Source organism: Cololabis saira, chromosome 15 (assembly GCF_033807715.1).
Source record: "Cololabis saira isolate AMF1-May2022 chromosome 15, fColSai1.1, whole genome shotgun sequence".
Lineage (NCBI taxonomy): Eukaryota > Metazoa > Chordata > Actinopteri > Beloniformes > Belonidae > Cololabis > Cololabis saira.
The window spans coordinates 32,662,578-32,681,181 of record NC_084601.1 but is presented as its reverse complement, the minus strand read 5'-3'; the positions used below and the strand labels follow the sequence as shown (position 1 = coordinate 32,681,181).

Here is an 18,604-nt window from a genome sequence, read left to right as displayed (position 1 = left end):
AAAAAGCTCTTTTTAGAGTTATTGAAATCTAGACTTTCAGTGTAGTGAAGTTTGCAACAGTTTGGGTTCATTTATGCAGAGAATTGATCCATCGTTCACTGTGGATTTTCTTTTGTTTCATTTTCGTATGAAAATAAATGATTTTGTTACAGAACTGCCTCGCTGTCCCTGATTTGGTATTGGACTTTTACAAGAATACGTAAAGTGAAAATAGGAAACTGTAGTTCCTCTAACTGGCCCCAGAAATAAGTCGGTCTTCATCATTGATCTTCATGTTAAAATGTCCAAACTGAGCAGTTTTGTCCTCCATAACTGTTATAACAGCAGCTCCTCCATCTGAATCAGCCGAAGGGATTAGCCAAGGACAACTATGATCGACATAAGACGGGTGGAACTAAAACCCTCCGGCTAGAACGTGCCTGCCTTATGTCAACCAAGGTTTGACTCAGGTCGGTGGACATGCACCCTGGTGGTTATTCGATCAACCACAACTTTTCTTTTTTCTTTTTTTCAGTCCAGAAGTTAGAATATTTGTCTGATCTAAACCCCGTACTGTATTTGTTTTTGTTTTTAAGTTACGTAATATATCACCTGAAAAACAGCTGACCACAGGCGCTGTCACTCCCGGGAGCGGTGGAGTGTGACATTCTGATGCGCTTTTATACTGTAATAAAGAAAAGAATTCAGTCAGTCGGCATTGTTGAGCTAAAGCACGAGCTTACTAGATGGTGCATGTTGCTTATATTCAGGTCTGTCGAGATATTTGAGGTTTATCTAACATGTTATGTTTGAAACAGTCTGCTGTCCTGATCAACATCTACACCATGTTGAAAATGATGCAGTCCTCTCAACATCGAGGCCTCTGATTCACAAAAACATGAGTTGGAACGAGACATTGAAGAGAAACTCATGAAACACAACCACGTTCATGTTTATCTTAACTTTTCTCAGTTTATGGTGATGCAGAATCAGCATGACGTTTGCAAAGCTCAAAGTTACAATCCTGCTAGGAATGCTGGATTAAGAGTTTGCATGTTAAAGCACAAGTCAGCTTTGAATTCATGTTTTTCATGTCAGTAATGGTAGCAGATGTCAACATCTGCAGTCTGGCTGGTATTAATGTGAGAGAGGACAAGTGAGGTGGTTGGATGTGAAACGATTGGATCATGATCAATAGATGTGAGAAAGCCTCCAACTGGACTTAAAGAGGATGAAGGGAACCACAGATTAGGTGTGTGATTTTGAATTTGTGTCTCCAACCGTTTGCCATGCAGGTGTTTCTGCATCATTAAAAGTCTCTATTGTTTTTGATGTATATTTTTAGTAATTTTGTGTCACACTTTGACCACAGTTGAGTGGCGATGCACAGTCACCATCCCAGCCAGCATGTCCATGTGGGCCACATCGGGATTAAAAGTGGCCTGATTGGGTTTGAAGTAGGCTTTAGTTTTAATAATAAAGTCCCCAAATTGTTTATGAAAGACGATTTAAACATTAGAGTAATTTAGACTAAATAGATGCCTATTCTAACTGTAAAAATTCTTCTGGATTAAAAACATACCAAGAAAAAGATACCTTTATGGCATAAGATACAGCTGCTTCAGGGATAATTACAAAATCTGTGTTTGTAAAATTACTTTCTTTCTAAAGCAAAGCATAATAAAATGTTAGCTACATAACATATCAAAAATATGAACTTTCCAGCAGGTTACTTTAAAAGATGGCTGTACTAACATCTTTTTATTGGACTGTATCTTTGAAGGTCAGGATGTTTCTTTTTATCTTTAACACAAAATAGCAACTTGCGGTTAACTACCTGGACCTAGGATGTAAAATTGTAAATGTAAAATTTTAAATAGGCTGTCCACTGTGGTAATTACATTTGTTAATTCAATAATAGATTCAAAGTTTGGTTTTTCTCAACTGTGACAAGATCTTCAAGTCTACAATCGAGCCATATTTTAGGCAGTTTTTTTTTTTTTTTTTTTTACTTTTGATAAAACCTTTTAATAAAACATCTGCGTAAGACTGGTGTGAGACAAGTGTCACTTCACACTAACCACCCTGGAACAATTATGTGGGCATTACAAGTACCCCCCGCGATGAACCTATTTTAGCCATGACTTTCAGCCCCTTACATTGTTGTGAATAATATTAACACGGTTGTGTGTAGATCTTAGCTGAGGCTGCTCTACTGTATGAACACTTGGAATCGACTGACGCCCGGCGTGCCCAAAACACAACGATGTAGCAGGGAAAAAGCAACGCTACAGCATGTTTGTTTCTGCATTTTATCATCACGGTTGGTGCAGCAAGAAACAATAGAGACGGGCCTTTCTCAGGAAATCACTGGCAAGCAAAAGAAGAAAAAAGAAAAGAATAATGACCCCTATTTTACTATTGGTGGAAAAGTGCACTACATCATCCAATCAAAAAATTATATGGAAATAAAGTATTTGTTTGCTGAGGAAGAGAGGAAAGTTGTGGGAATAATAGAGGTTGAGATCTTTTGAGAGGCTGCATCCAGGTGGATGAAAGGAGGCAAACCACACGCTGGAGGTGTCGGGCCGTGATGTGTCTTATGATGAACAGGACATTTTTATTGTGGCGCAAATCATTTGTGTGGCATTTTATTTTGAAACCTGATATTATGTTTTGAAAATCACAAAAAATATGGGAGATATTGCCTTTTAATCTTGTTTTCTAAATTTGAACATAGGTTTTTGAAATGTGCAACTTATATTTTCATTCTGAAGTATAAATTGGTTCGTTAAACATGATGTTTTCATAGTAATACAATCAAAGTTTTTCCTACCCTGATTTTGTGTGTGATTTTAGCTCCAATGTGTTAAAACAGTTTGTCAAAATGAAATAAATAACTGTAAATTCAGGCTGGTGAGAATCTGATGAAAAGAGTGGTGTCAAACAAGGCAAGGTAAACAGTTTTTAAGTTGAAACATAGAGCTTAATTCAAAAGTAGTCAAAAAGGGCCAATTATACCCAGAGTGTGTATGATGGTGGATTGACCAGGATTTAACAGATTTTGTTCTTCACCCTCTTCTCAGCCACCACCTCTAGCCTGTCCAGGTCCAGTCCCACCACAGAACGGGCTTTCCTCAGTCTGTTGGCGTCACCAGTCTTGGCCCCACCTTGCCGCCATGGACTGGTAGAAGTCTTGAGAATACCGCTGCAGACACCGAACGACCTCAGTCTCCTCAGGAAGGACATCCTGTTCTGGCTTTTCCTGTAGAGGACGTTTGTATTATGAACCCAGTCCGGTTTATTGTTCATGTGTGGACCCCAAGGTATCTGTAGGAGTCCACTATCTCCACCTCCTCATCCTGGATGGTAACTGGCCCAGGCCGGTTCCTCCTGAAGTCCAACACCAACTCCTCAGTCCTGCTGATGGTGAGCTGAAGTCTGTTCCGGCTGCACCACACAACAGAGCTCCCACCAGTCCTGTACTCTTCCTCATCATCGTTGCTGATGCAGCGGACTACGGAGGAGTCATCAGAAAGCTTTTGGAGGTGGCCGGATCCAGTATCAGACAGGAAGTCAGAGGTCAGATCCTTGAGTCAACCCTGGTGCTACTGGAAATATTCTGAGATACGCAGCCGTCCACCCTGACGTACTGCGTCACCTGTGAGGTTGTCCAGAATCCAGGCAGGGATGTCCGTGTGTCCGGCAGCTTGTCTGGCAGGAGGCTGGGGTGGATGCTGTTGAATAAATGAGCTAATAGTCTGTACATGGTCTCTTCTTTTTCTCTTTTTCGTGCATGTCGACTCCAGCTATCCTCCACACCTGCAGCTCATCTCTGCAGGTTGAACCTGCATAATGACCCTGAAAGGTCTCTGCACTACTTGTTACCAGATTGTATCACCACCTAGTGGTGAACAATGACATTTGGCCAAAAACTTCTTCCATTTCCAGGAAGACACTTACCCTGCCCATGCCCTGTCTTCTTGCAATAACTAAGACTAAACATACCTGTTTGTGTACCTGCGCTGGGTACACTTAGTTCAGTGAAAGGGAGTGTTTGTTATTGTGTTGCTTAGTCACGTTTGTACATGCCATGATGATCTAATTGGTTAGAAGTTTGTTTTTCACCTCTCAGCTCTAACTGAAAATTTAGTCTATAATGAAAAAGTGGCAAAAAACACAGCTAAAGATTTTAACTAAAAAAAGAGGAAGCACCCCACGGTAAAACATGGTATGTGGTGTTTTTTGGTTCAAAATTGTTATCAGTCATCAATCACTAAAATGGGGACATTTATTTTTGTGCTCCCACAAAGTACTGCTATAACAAAGGTTTAGATAAGAAAAAAATATCCAGGTAGCATTAAAATATTCCCATTATAAAAATAAATTAGGCCCTTATAGCGTCTGGATCATATCTGATGAAACAAGCAGCCTTTTCTTGTTTTTGTTAATAAAACATCAGCTGGATTAAACCAGAGGTGGCATCACTCTTGTTTTGGTTCCACCTTCCTTAGAAAAATGTGTATATCTATATATATATATATATATATATATATATATATATATATATATATATATATATATATATATATATATATATATATATATATATATATATATATATATAATATATATGTATGTATATATATTATGTATATATTATTTGTTTTCTTTCAGAACACCTTGATTTTATTTTTTAATAAACATCTATTTATTGTCTTTCAGACTTAGCAAACATTCCCAAGTAATTGTGTCAGTAAAACTTTAATCACTTAGTCATTCTTTTGCGGCTTGTGGATTTGTGGCTATTGAAAACCATAAAATTAAATATTCATTTTCAAAAGTGATTATTGACATGTATCATGTACATAATCATGTCCCTGTTTCATAAAAGTTGAGTACTTCTAAAGGGTCTATGTTGTTATTATCAATTATTAATACACATTAAAAAGACTTTGTGAAGCAGAATTTAAACCCCGGGTCAGAAACTTAAATACCACTTAATGTAGACTGAATAGAAATGCAGTAGGCTATACTGAATTTAAGTGAATATTCTAGAAAAATTATATTTATTCCAATTCTGAAATACTCAGGGTCTAGCACCAACAATCATGCCACGTTCAAAGTCATTTACAGTAAATCACCGTTTTTCCCCATTCTAAAGCCCTGTTTGAACTGCATAAATGCATTGAGTTGTTGTCATGTGATTTCATAGTTACAAATGTGCGTTAAGGAGCAGTTGGACAGGTGTGTAATACTGTGTACTAAAGTGACTGGTTAGTGTACACAGTTTATGGCTTATCGTTTTACTTTAGGTTTCGTTTATAACCCCTGCTGGTAAATGTTACCCAGATTCTAGTGACGTCTACGGTTTTATTCATTCTCATTGGCTCTTAAGTTATCTTCCTTGATATTGAGTTCACTTCACCTTTCCGCTGCACAGGGAGCACAACATCGCCCTTTCCCCCTTTTTGGAAAGCGGGACGATTTACCATCTTTTAAGTCCACTCTAATGGGATTCTGGAGTCGCAATGATTGGACTTCTGTTCCTGCTTCTGAGCGAAATTGATCCCACAGCAGGAGGTGAGTTAAAATGTTGTTTTAGAAGAATATAAACTCCAGGAAGAGGAGACGCAGCGCTCGGGGTTTTTTTTTCTCTTCCTGTTTCTTCACCACAAGACGCGATCTTTTTTAGAGCGTTTTTAGATTAGATCCCGCTATTATGAACGAGTGTTTAATGCGCGTTGGGTAATATAAACGTATATAACGAGTATTATTCCTCACCTTGTGCCTGAAGGCAAATTGAGGGGGGAGTTTTGTATACATAACACGATGTCACCTGTGGGCGTGTAGAATGAGGATACGCCCTCAGACAGGTGTAGTTTTCATAACAAAGATGGATGCACAGCTGGATGATGGCTTTTTGGGCTGTTTTTACTTCTTGCAAAGCCTCGGTTTGTCATTTTTATGTTCATTTGTTCAAACATGGATCATCCTTTGGTTCTGGACACATGTCGGTTTATGGTGAACCCAGCTCTGAGGATGAAGCTTTGGATCTCCTCATGTCCCCATTATATTGCTGCGATGTCCTGCTGCTGTTGTTACTCTCATCACCTGTTTCCTCATTTTATAAAATAATAATTATAAATTTAATAAACAACAACTTCCCCTGATGGGCTGTACTCAGATTATGTGATAATCAAACCCCTCCCACGACCCGCCACCGGGCAAGGGGGCATCTGCCAATGTAAAAGGGGCTTAAAATGCTGTTATATGTGAACATTTTCCATTAGTATTTTACAAACTTTTTATTAACAAGGATATAAATGTAAATAGTATCCGTTTTTTGGCTTTACTATTTTTCTCTTGTACATTGCTCATTTTTCTACATTTTATATTGCTCTTTTTTAATTATTTAGCTATTTATTGGTTATTTCTATTTTTTTTTTTTTTAGGATTTACTTTTTTATTTATACCTGTCATACTTTCATGTGTATTTGTATAAACCGTTGAGCGTGTGTGTGAGTTGCTGCTCCACAATTGAATTTCTCCTCTGGGAGATCAATAAAGTCTATTCTATTCTATTCTATAAAATAAAATAAAATAAAATAAAATAAATAAGACAGCACTTTACTTACAATGATTAAGTGCAATTAAAGGAATCAGTAACACATAATCATGTTCCTTTTCATAAAAGTTGAGTTCTAAAGGGTCTTTGTTGTTAATTATTGTTAAATATTAAAAAACCTTTGTGAAGCAGAATTGAAACCCCAGGTCAGAAACTTAAATACTGCTTAATGTAGACTGAATAGAAATGCAGTTTATTGAATTTAAGTGAATATTCTATGAAGACAATTTATTCCAAAAGTCATTCAAACAGATAAATATGAAGGCTTAATCTTTATCATAAGAATAAATGTAAACAAAGAGGGAGGTGGATGACGTGTTTCATACTAAGGGCAAACAAAAACAAGAGCTGGTGAAAGATTTTTAAATGAAAATGTTGGATATAGATAAATGTTTCAGACAGTATGAACAAATTTAATGTTAGATTTCATTGAACTACTTTTCAAATACAGGTTAGATTAGAGCTCTAAAATTAAAATAGATGCTCAATAAACTCAGATAAAACTTTTTTGTTTTAATGTACTTTATTCCTGTTACAGAAAACACCCAACCACGTTTTCTCTCGATTAACGGCCAAAACCTTGTTATAAAACGAGTAGATTTTTATGTTTGGTTTCGTTTTGCCTCAGCGGCTAAATTTCATATAGTGGTGACGTCGACGCTCCGATCATTTCTCACTCGTTCCCCTCCTCGTTTGTTCCACGTTCCTTCTGTAACGCTCTCTCTCTGACGAGCGGAATCATTTATTCTCTTAAATCTACTTGAACGGGATGGTAGAGTCACAATGTTGAGACTTGTGTTTTTGCTTCTGATGGGAATAACTTTCTCAGCAGCAGGTGAGTTAAAATGTTTTATGAGGATATAAAATTGCAGGGAAAGGAGACGCAGCGCTCGGACTAAAAACCTCCGTGAACTGTTTCTCTTTCTGTTCCTTAACCACAAGAGGCTTATCTTAAAATGTTAACTTATGTTATATGTGATCGTTTTCATGATTGTTTTACAAACTCTGTATTAACCAGCGTATATTCAGATAAATAAGACATTAATAGGCCTATACTTAGAATGATCAAGTGCAAGTAATGATAGTTAATGGGATCAGTAACAGTTTGATAACAAATGAAGTTGCCGTTTATTAAACGGCCATAATAGTAAACTGACAAAAGTAAAAATTAAAATCTTTACTAAAAAATACAAATGAGAGTCAGAAATTGTTTTAGAATTGTGGTTCCACAGAATCCTTTTAAAAACAAATTAATGAAACTGACCTGGAGAAAAATGTTGGGCCTTCAACTTATTATTTAATTTTACAACTGTCTGAGTCAATCACTGTGATCAAGTGAGACTTGTCCACCTGTACACAGGTGTTCTGGTCCTCAAGTCCACCTGTAGACAGGTGTTCTGGTCCTCATGTCCACCTGTAGACAGGTGTTCTGGTCCTCATGTCCACCTGTACACAGGTGTTCTGGTCCTCATGTCCACCTGTAGACAGGTGTCCTGGTCCTCATGTCCACCTGTAGACAGGTGTCCTGGTCCTCATGTCCACCTGTAGACAGGTGTTCTGGTCCTCATGTCCACCTGTAAACAGGTGTTCTGGTCCTCATGTCCACCTGTAGACAGGTATTCTGGTCCTCATGGACAAACGTTTCCACGTGTCTCACATCTGAAGGTTTCTTCTCCAGCTGCAGGTTCCAGATGTTTCCACAGATGTTCATCAGGATGTAGATCAGGACTCATGGAAAGTAACTTCAGAATAGTCCAGTGTTTAGTTCCTAGTCCTTCTTGGCCGGTTTTAGTTGTGTGTTTTGCGTCACTATCCTGTTAGAGGACTTGTGATCTATGATTTAGATTTATGATGCTGGACAGCACATTTGTTTCCAGAACGTCTTGATGGTTTTGAGGTTTCATCATACCTGGACATATTCAAGAAACCCCTGAACCAGACACAGCAGCAGCTCCAACAGAACCGAGCCTCCTCCATGTTTGACTATTGTTTTTTCACAGATTATTTATTAACACATTATATATTAGAATAAAATGTACAACTTAATAATTGTTCATGATTTTTTTTTGAGTTTGTTGAGCAGAAAACTTAATGAATATTATTCTGAAGTCCCCAACTGCAAAATCTAGAGAAGAAAATCCTAATTATTATATTAGAAGAAGATAAGTAAACAACAATCACGTTTGGATATATAAGTATTTTAACATTTTAATTCAAACTGGATACATGATATGTACATATACTGACTGTATATATATATATATATATATATATATATATATATATATATATATATATATATATATATATATATATATATATATATATATATATATATATGTCTCTCTGTGTGTGTGTATGGATTTAAGATCAAACATTTTATCTGTAAATCTGTTTTTATATTTGTTGTAAATTCTAACCAGTTTATCAAAGCATTGTTTTACATCATGTCTGAAAGTAAAGAGCATTATTTAATAATGTATGAAGATGAAACTCTGAAATGAAGATGAAAACTAAAATGTCAACATGTGTTTCTTCTTGCAGTGACTCACTCTCTGAAGTATTTCTACACTGGATCATCTGGAATCCCAAACTTCCCAGAGTTTGTGGTTGTTGGATTAGTTGATGATGTTCAGATAGTTCGCTATGACAGCAACACCAAGAAGGCAGAACCTAAACAGGACTGGATGAGCAGAGTCACAGAAGATGATCCAACGTACTGGGAGAGTGAGACTGGTGCCTGTAAACTTAAACAGCTGAGCTTCATAGCCAACATTGAAATTGCAAAGCAGCGCTTCAACCAAAGTGGAGGTTAGTTTGTCTTTCTCTGTTTATTGGACATGTGACATATTTTTTTAATTATTTCTATTTATTTATTTATTTATTTTTTATTTACTAACACTCTAAAACACACAGATATTTTGAGAGAGAAGTCAGTGTGACAGAACTTTTACTGCAGTAAAGATTGATGCAGATTTTGTTTATTTGACAGTAAAGAACAGAAACAATCAACAACGTTTCAGATGAACTAGAAACAGTGTCATGACTCCACAGAGGAACTTTACATCTTTGTGAGGACAGAGACGACTTCTTTTACTCGTGTCTCACATGAAAAAATAAATACTTTACTTTTATAAACCTTACCGACATGAAAACATCTCAAATACATTCCTCATATCAGATTTAAACCCATTAAGAGCATGACTAGACTGACAACAGAACAACTGATGATATTAAATCAACCATATTTGATGTTTGAACAGTTAAAATGTTGAAAAACTCTAACATAAAATAAAAAAAGCTCCTGCAGGCGGCAGACGTGACCTCAGACCTATGATGTTAGTATTCTGCAGCGGGACTCATGAAAACATAACATTTACCTTATTTCCTCTTGATTTCCATCAGTGACAGAAACAAATAGTGATTTTATTGTGGCTCATAAATGTTTAGTGAAGCAGAATTGTTATCTGCTGTCTCGTTATTCTGAACATTTATCAAAACATCTGTTCTAGTCGGTCTGTTCACCGACACAAAAATGAGACGATAAGATGATTTCTAACTTTGTAGTTTCTTACATAGTAAATGTTGACGGGTTAGATGTGAACTTCTGCTGGAGCTGAAGCACCAGCAGGTGACGGAGGACATGAAGAGATCATGACACGATCCACCTGAAAAAAGGAGACAAACACTTCATCTGGTAGCAGCTAAAAGTAAAAGTACATGAAGCATCAGTAAAGATGCTGCTCAGCAGTTAAACAGTAAATCCTCACAACAAAATATCAAGGAACTTAAATAATCACATATCTTTTAAGCACATCTGATTTGTTTTTCTGAAATGTGGAGATTGTCTACTTTTTAGTGCTTTCTAACATTATGAAAGCATTTTAATGATCAATAGATCAATAGAATAGAAATAGAATCCAGAGTTCAGGTCAGGACGTCCACACGTCTCCAGCCTCCATGCTGGTCCTGCTGGTCTCACGATCATTGAGATCAATTGTAGTAACTCTATTGATCAGAACTCCTCTTCTTCACTGAGCAGGTGAAGTCTGGAGATCAAACTCTGGACTGAGACGCTCCTTCAGAAGAAGCTTCTAGAAAACCCTCAGGACAGTTGAGAAGATGAAGTTTGTTAAACACAGAGTTTCAGATGTTAAATACTGGACCAGGTCTCAAGTGTCTGCTGGTCTGAGCTGCACTCATCTCAGCATCTTCTCTCTAAAACACACTTTTAGTGTCAACGTCACTGAATCTCTGTGTTCAGATCTCAGTGTTTCACTGCAGACTTTCTGTTTCTCAGGTGTTCATGTTCTCCAGAACATGGTTGGATGTGAGTGGAACGATGAGACTGGAGAGGTTAAAGGTTATTATCAGGATGGTTACGATGGAGAAGACTTAATAGCTCTGGACCAGAAGATGGAGTCATGGATCGCTCCAACACCGGAGTCTGTCATCACCAGACACAAGTGGGATCATGACAGATATTTGATGCAAATGCAGAGGCACTACTTGACCCAGATTTGTCCTGATTGGGCGAAGAAGTATGTGAACTATGGGAGGAGCTCTCTGATGAGAACAGGTAGAGTCACATGACCTGAAAGTCTTAATTATTATAATCTTTATACGAGTTGATTCATTATGTATTGTTACTTTATAATGAACTATGTATGCTGTCTTAGTTTACTCTATAATCTCTCTTTAACCTCGTCTTTCTTTCTCTTCCACCATCACTCACACTTGAAATTTACTCTGTTATGTAAAAATAGGATGTAATTATTAATGTGTTAATATTAATACAGACAGTATAAACTGTGTTTCCTCTGCAGAGCGTCCTTCAGTGTCTCTCCTCCAGAAAACATCCTCCTCTCCAGTCAGCTGCCACGCTACAGGTTTCTACCCCAACAGAGCCGAGATGTTCTGGAGGAAGGATGGAGAGGAGATCCATGAAGGTGTGGACAAAGGAGAGATCCTCCCCAACCACGACGGGACCTTCCAGATGACTGTTCACCTCAGACTTTCATCAGACTCATCTGAGGACTGGACCAAGTACGAATGTGTGTTTCAGCTGTCTGGAGACAACGACATCGTCACTGAACTGGACCGAGGACGGATCCTGTCTAATGAAGGTAAGACTGAAATCTGAAGGGATGAAGGTCATTCTAATATTGATATAGGTTTTAGATTTATACATGCATTTTTATATAAATGTTATCTTAATTTATTACATTATTACATTAACTTGAGTAAAACGTCAAAATCCAGTCTACAAAAGTCTACAAAAGTAAATATATTGTCAGGATTTAAAGATAAACCTTTATAGGTCTTTAAAACAATAGTTGTTTAGTATTCATTATTAGTTTGTTATTTCTGCTTACTTAACTTTAATTAATATACCGTAAATCAGTGTAATCAGTAACTTACAGGTTTATTTAATTAGATTTTTATGTGGATTTAAGTTATTTTAGAGATGAATTCACAAGTTTGTAAAAGATCACCAGAGAAAGAGAACTTTATTTCTGTGAAACTGAAGTTTGTTACATTTGTTCAACTGTTGAAACGTTTTACAAGATCTTAGAGGCAGTTAAATAAACAGATCCATGTTTGTGGTATACTGTTAAATTTGATATCATACAGCTGTAATCAGGTTTATGAGCCAGATGTGTCGACAGAAACATAAACGAGATGATCAGAAGTTTCAGAGTAAATTTGAAGTTCAGAATCAGACACAGAGTCAACAAAACTGAACAAGTTCACATTGTCAGTAAATATGTTTGGATAGACTCATAAAATACATGTAAATGGTATAAACACATGCAGAGACTGTGAACAGGGTTAAGTTTAATTCATGAATGTTTGTTTAATAATCAGGTTATTTATCTGTTTTCTCAACAGCGAAACCAAATGACAAGAGTCTCCCCGTCGTTACTCTGGTTGCTCTCGCTGTCTTCATCATCGCTGTGGTTGTCGGAGTCGTAGTCCAAATCATTCGTTACAAAAAGATGTTTCATCCTTATGAAATAAACAGTGAGAGATGATTTTATCTTGTGTTCAGTATTTTGATTTTAGGCTCTTATATTTTTATCAATGCAACAGAAACAAAGTCTGATCAACCAACCAGTCAAATATTTTTTCCATACAATAACAAGTGTAAAAACTCAAACAGAAACATTTTAACAGAAATATGAATAATGGTTCATGATGTAAAAGAGAAGTCACTGTTTTTAACTGTAACGTGTGATAATGTGTCATTTCTTTTTATTTCAGACAAACGTCCTCCATCTGGTAAGTAAAACGTGTTTATTTCTTTATCCTCTGATCTCTGATGAATTAGAAGGTTTTTTGTGTTTTTGTCCTGAAGAACTTTTTCAGGATTGTTTCCTGCAGCTTCACATATTTGTTTTAGATTCAGATCAGGATGTTAATTAACTTTATTTCTCATCTTACAGTTGACAGCCAAGACAGCAACGAGAAGATGCTTCCTATAAACTAAATAACGAAGAACCATTTATTTCAGAAACTCTACATTTGTATGAATCAAATAATCTAATGTTCACTTTCCAGTTGAATACTTTTACATTTGTTTATTTGTTTATTTAAAAAGGATCCCCATTAGTCTTCACCATGGGAAGACTATTCTTCCTGGGGTCCACACATAGACATACAAAAGATAACAATAATATAATAACACAACTCAAAAAGGGTGAAAAACATTCACTAGAATTCCTGAAAATAATGAATTTAAACAAAAAATAAAAGATTCAGTAACCAAGCAAAACTATCCACATCTTAAGTAACAATATTTGTTACTATCACCAGATCTGTATCCACTTTGAACAAAAATAGTTTGCAAGACTCTATAATTTATAATATACCCAAACCTCTACTTATAGTAGTATAAATATACTATATATCATAATATACTCATCCATTATAATATACTCATACAACTATATATACACACTCATAACCTACAGTGATTTACAATATATTTACTATTGAATGTATAATATACTAACAATTTGCACAATAATCACAATATAAACCTAGGACCGATCAAGACTTCCTTCTGAACTACAGCCTGCTTCAGTCTCCTTTTAAAACCTGACATCTTGTTTATTGCAACTAGACATGGGGGGGAGATGGTTCCAGTGTGCGACTGCTCTATACATTACTGTTTTTTTCAATGCATTGGTTCTGGGCCTAGGCAGAGGAAAGTAATTACCTAGTGCCATTCTGGTATCCTAGATGGGTCTATTATTTGTTGGTAGAAGTTGCATAAACAAGAATCCAGGTTTGCGTAATATACAGATATTCTTTAAAAACAGAATCAGGCTGCATGCTCGTCGATCCTCCACCATCATCCAAGACAGCTCAGCATGCTCTCAACACTGCTGATAGATAGAGCAGCGGAGAGCAAGGCGTGCCGTTCTGTTCTGAGTGAACTGGAGTTTTACAAGTTCTTGTTTGGAGGCACAGGACCAAACTGTTGAGCAATAGTCAAGATGAGACAAGACTAGAGCTTGAATTAATAATTTGACAGTTGTTTCATTCAGCAGATAGGTGCTTCTTCTTCTAACATTAGAGATGTTTCTACTCATTTTAGACACAATATTATTAATATGATTAGACCACGATAATGTTTCATCTACAGTCACTCCCAACAGTTTGGCTTTTTTGACCTGTTCAATGGCAACACCTTGCACAGAAATACACAACCTAGGATCAGACCTCAGGGCATGTTCAGAACCAATAACAATACATTTAGTTTTCATGACATTTAGTTTTAGTTTGTTCTCTTCTACCCAGTTAGAAACCAGCATCAACTCTTGTTCTAGCGACTTGTTAACAGATTTAATATTATCTGCGGAGACATACATCGTGGTATCATCCGCGTAGATCGCCATACTCGCATTTGTAAGTACATATGGCATGTCGTTAACAAAGATGGAATAGAGTAGAGGTCCGAGGCAACTCCCTTGTGGAATACCACTTTCCAGTGTTACAGTGTTCGAAAGAGAACCATTAAACATTACGCATTGTTTTCTGTTTGACAAGTAACTTCTCATAAAATCAACAGCCGAATCTTTAAACCTATAAGCTAATAATTTCATAGGTAATAAACTCATGATCTATAATGTCAAAAGCTGCACTAAAGTCTAACAGTACAGCTCCTACTACTGATTTCTCGTCAATTCTCTTCAACCAGTCATCAGTAAGAGATGTTAGAGCTGTACAAGTGGAAAATCCTGTTTTATAAGCATGTTGAAGATCAGAGTTGATGCTGTTTTCTTCAAAATACTGCTGAATCTGCTTATATATTAAGCCTCAAAAAGTTTGCACAAGACAGGTAGAATGCTGATTGGCCTGCTGTTGGGTCCTGAAAACGGCTCTCTGCTGTTTTTAAGTAATGGAGTTACCTTTGCTATCTTCCATAACTGAGGAAAAACACACGCATGAAAACATAAACTAAATATATGATATATGGGCTTAACCACACTTCCAACTCATAACATTAACTCATACATAACTACCAATAATCATTCAGGTGATAATTTTCCTAAAAAATCAGCTAGCTTGTTTGTTGGAGCTCCCTGAATGTTTACTGGACGTCTGTGTTTTCAGTTTTGTCATATTTAATTTTTTTCTCTAAGTTTCTCCAGGTTCACGTTTGTATTGAAGAAGAAACTTCACTATCACTATGTTGTCTGAAAATGTAATGAATTAATTAGGTGTTCATTTTTATTCATAATCGGATAGAAGTACCTGGAATGTTGTAAGAAATTAAGAAAGGGAAAGAATACATTCTTATTCTTCTTTAATTCAAAAAAGCAAAAAGAGAAACAAATGAAATATCTAAGTTGTTAATTTTTTACTTTTAGTATCTCTGTGAATAGAAGACATTTCTCTAAGATGCGGAAATGTTGGTAAAATAAATAAGTCACTTTATTTTCCTCCAGGGAGTGATAATATGTTGTTTTATGAAATAAAACATGTTGAAATGTTTTTTTAAACCACAGACAAGTTACAACTGCAGAAAAAATCTAAATTTTATTTAAATTTAAGTTCTATCTAAATATAAATTCTAAAAGTTTTTATGGTTTATGATGAATCCACTGAGCTTACTGGTTTAACTTTTTTATTCACTTTTTTTAAATGTTATTATAGTGTTGGGGCTTTCATGCATATAACTAAATCGGTCATAAATATTGATAATGTAAAGATAGATTTCCATATATATTTAAACATGAGCGTTCATTCATTCATTCATTCATTCATTCATTCATTCATTCATTCATTCATTCATTCATTCATTCATTCATTCATTCATTCATTCAATACTCGTGTCTGTTACCAGGAACGTGCAGAGACCTTTCGAGGGGCAGGTGCTGAAATTTAAAAAGGGACATATGGAACACGACTTCAACACTTGGCGACAATAACGTTTTTACATTTGTTACTTTGTTACATTACAATACAAAACACTGTTGTGTTTTGTATTGTAATACCTTCTCTGAACTTCTTAAACCTTACCCACAACAAATACCCCGTATTATAATAACAAACTAAAACTAATACTGAAACTACTGTAATGGAAAAATACAAAACTATAATAACTGTGGATATCCACTAATCAAAACTAAAGTAATGACAGAAAAAACATTACAGATCTGAACCATAACATACATATCATACATACAACATATATAACTGGTACACATGCTTCCTGCTGTATTCTTTATTATCCAGCTGGTGATGGATCCACTGTCTTTAGCACCTCACTCCTCTCCTTTTCCCCCTCTCTCAACCTCCTCTCCTTACAAGGCATGTCTGCACAATTAAAAATATTGATAAATAAAAAAAAAATCTGATGCACATGCAAGATGCGTCCGTGCACGTATGCACATACATACACGCAGCCAAGTGGGAGATTGCAACTTCATTTAAATTACTTTAAATAAAATCACATGATCTCTAAAACGGTAGGCAAAAAGACCCACAGAGACGAGCAGCTGCATTTATATACGTCTCTCTGTCAGCGAGCGGCTAATGGCGACTAATTACTAACAGCAATATACAGCACATGTCGCACAGTTGCAAAGCATTGTTGTAGTAGTAAGGCACTTGACTACCGTATTTTTCAGCACCATAAGGCGCATTTTATTATAACACGCACCTTCAATAAATGGCCTATTTTCAAACTCTTTATATATAAGGCGCACGGAATATACGGTAAGATACTGTACTATAGTGGCTGGGGTTGAAGTTACGCATCTACCTGATGCAGCTGCGAGCAGGAAATGCTACAAAATGCTACAGCAAATGTAAAAAAAAACAAGAATTACTATACTGTAAGTCAAAACTTTATTAACAAAATAAAAGCCATTTTCTGAAAACTTCGTTCACTTTCCAAAAAAACGCAGAGGGGAACTTTTGCAGTTCATTCCCCATCCCCGAGACCCTCAAAATCTTCTTGCTTGTCGGGACGGAACAGCTGGGCGAGTGCGGCATCCAATGGTCCTGGCTCCGTTTCGTCACAGTCGCCACTGTCTTCTTGAACGTCTGTGACGATTCCTGCGTTTGTAAAAGCTCGGACCACAGTTGAGGCTGATATATCAGCCCAGGCATCCAGACGGTGGCGTATGCGCGGCGCTGCCGTCCCGTCTTGGTGAACGTGTTCCCCTTCCGCCATCCACCGCTCCCACGCAATCCGCGTGGCTGATAGCCTTGAGTCATAGACATATATAAAGGCTAGATGACTCGTCCGCGCTGCTGCGACGTCGTCACACGGCGGCCATCTTGCCACACGAGACTCGCTCACTCATAACATTGTGTTTAATGGTGCCTGTACTGCAAAACAACCTTAACTTACTCAATTCTCAACAGATTTTCTAACAGTTTGGTTTGTTATGAACGTCAGAGATGTAGTTATGACACTGCATACTTAATAATTATAAACATTGAAAAAAGTACTTTTATATGAAAATAACCAGAAACAGATAGCTATGACATGGTATTTATATGAAATCAATATTTCTATAGTATTCTTAGTCATATTTCTATTTACATTATAACATATATACATATATTATTACCATATATGACATTATAACATGTTTATATATTATTACATTATGATGTATTTATATCATGACATTATGTCATGATATAATGTAATTATATATGTATATATATATATATATATATATATATACATATATATATATATATATATATATATATATATATATATATATATGTATATATATATATATATATATATATATATATATATATATATATATATATATATATATATATATATATATATTTATATATATATATATACATGTTATATGGTAATAATATATATATATATATATATATATATATATATATATATGTATATATGTTATAATGTAAATATAAATATTACTAAGAATACTATAGAAATATTGATTTCATATAAATACCATGTCATAGCTATCTGTTTCTGGTTATTTTCATATAAAAGTACGTTTTTCAATGTTTATAATTATTCACAAGTATGCAGTGTCATAACTACATCTCTGACGTTCATAAGAAACCAAACTGTTTGAAAATCTGTTGAGAATTGAGCAAGTTAAGGTTGTTTAAGCAGTACATGGACCATTAAACACAATGTTATGAGTGAGCGTCTCTCCTGTGGCAAGATGGCCGCCGTGTGACGACGTTGCTCTGCATTGGCAGCAGTGCGGACAAGTCATCTAGCCTTTATATATGTCTATGACCTTGAGTTTGAACTTGCGACGCAGCAAACGTGTCTCTTTAACCTTACACAAGTGATGTGGGACTGTATAATAAATTACAGCTTTTTAGCGCCGTTTTTAGCGCTGTTACTTCGGAGACACCGACTACAGAACCCAAAATCCCCCGGACTACAGTAACAGAAATTACCGTAATGATCATAAAGTATATGATGCGCACCGGAATATTAGGCGCACTGCCGAGTTTTGAGAA

At 36.1% G+C, this 18,604-nt stretch overlaps 1 protein-coding gene across 1 annotated transcript; it reads left to right on the top strand.

Annotated features, from left to right (window-relative positions):
* Positions 1-5,418: 5,418 nt before the first annotated feature.
* LOC133460677 (H-2 class I histocompatibility antigen, Q9 alpha chain-like) lies at positions 5,419-17,512 on the top strand. The gene is made up of 7 exons (XM_061741394.1): positions 5,419-5,562; positions 9,152-9,418; positions 10,908-11,186; positions 11,434-11,733; positions 12,500-12,631; positions 12,872-12,889; positions 13,054-17,512. Exons 1-7 carry the CDS (start codon positions 5,511-5,513, stop codon positions 13,095-13,097), a joined length of 1,092 nt encoding a protein of 363 aa, XP_061597378.1. The 5' UTR covers positions 5,419-5,510; the 3' UTR covers positions 13,098-17,512.
* Positions 17,513-18,604: the final 1,092 nt, after the last annotated feature.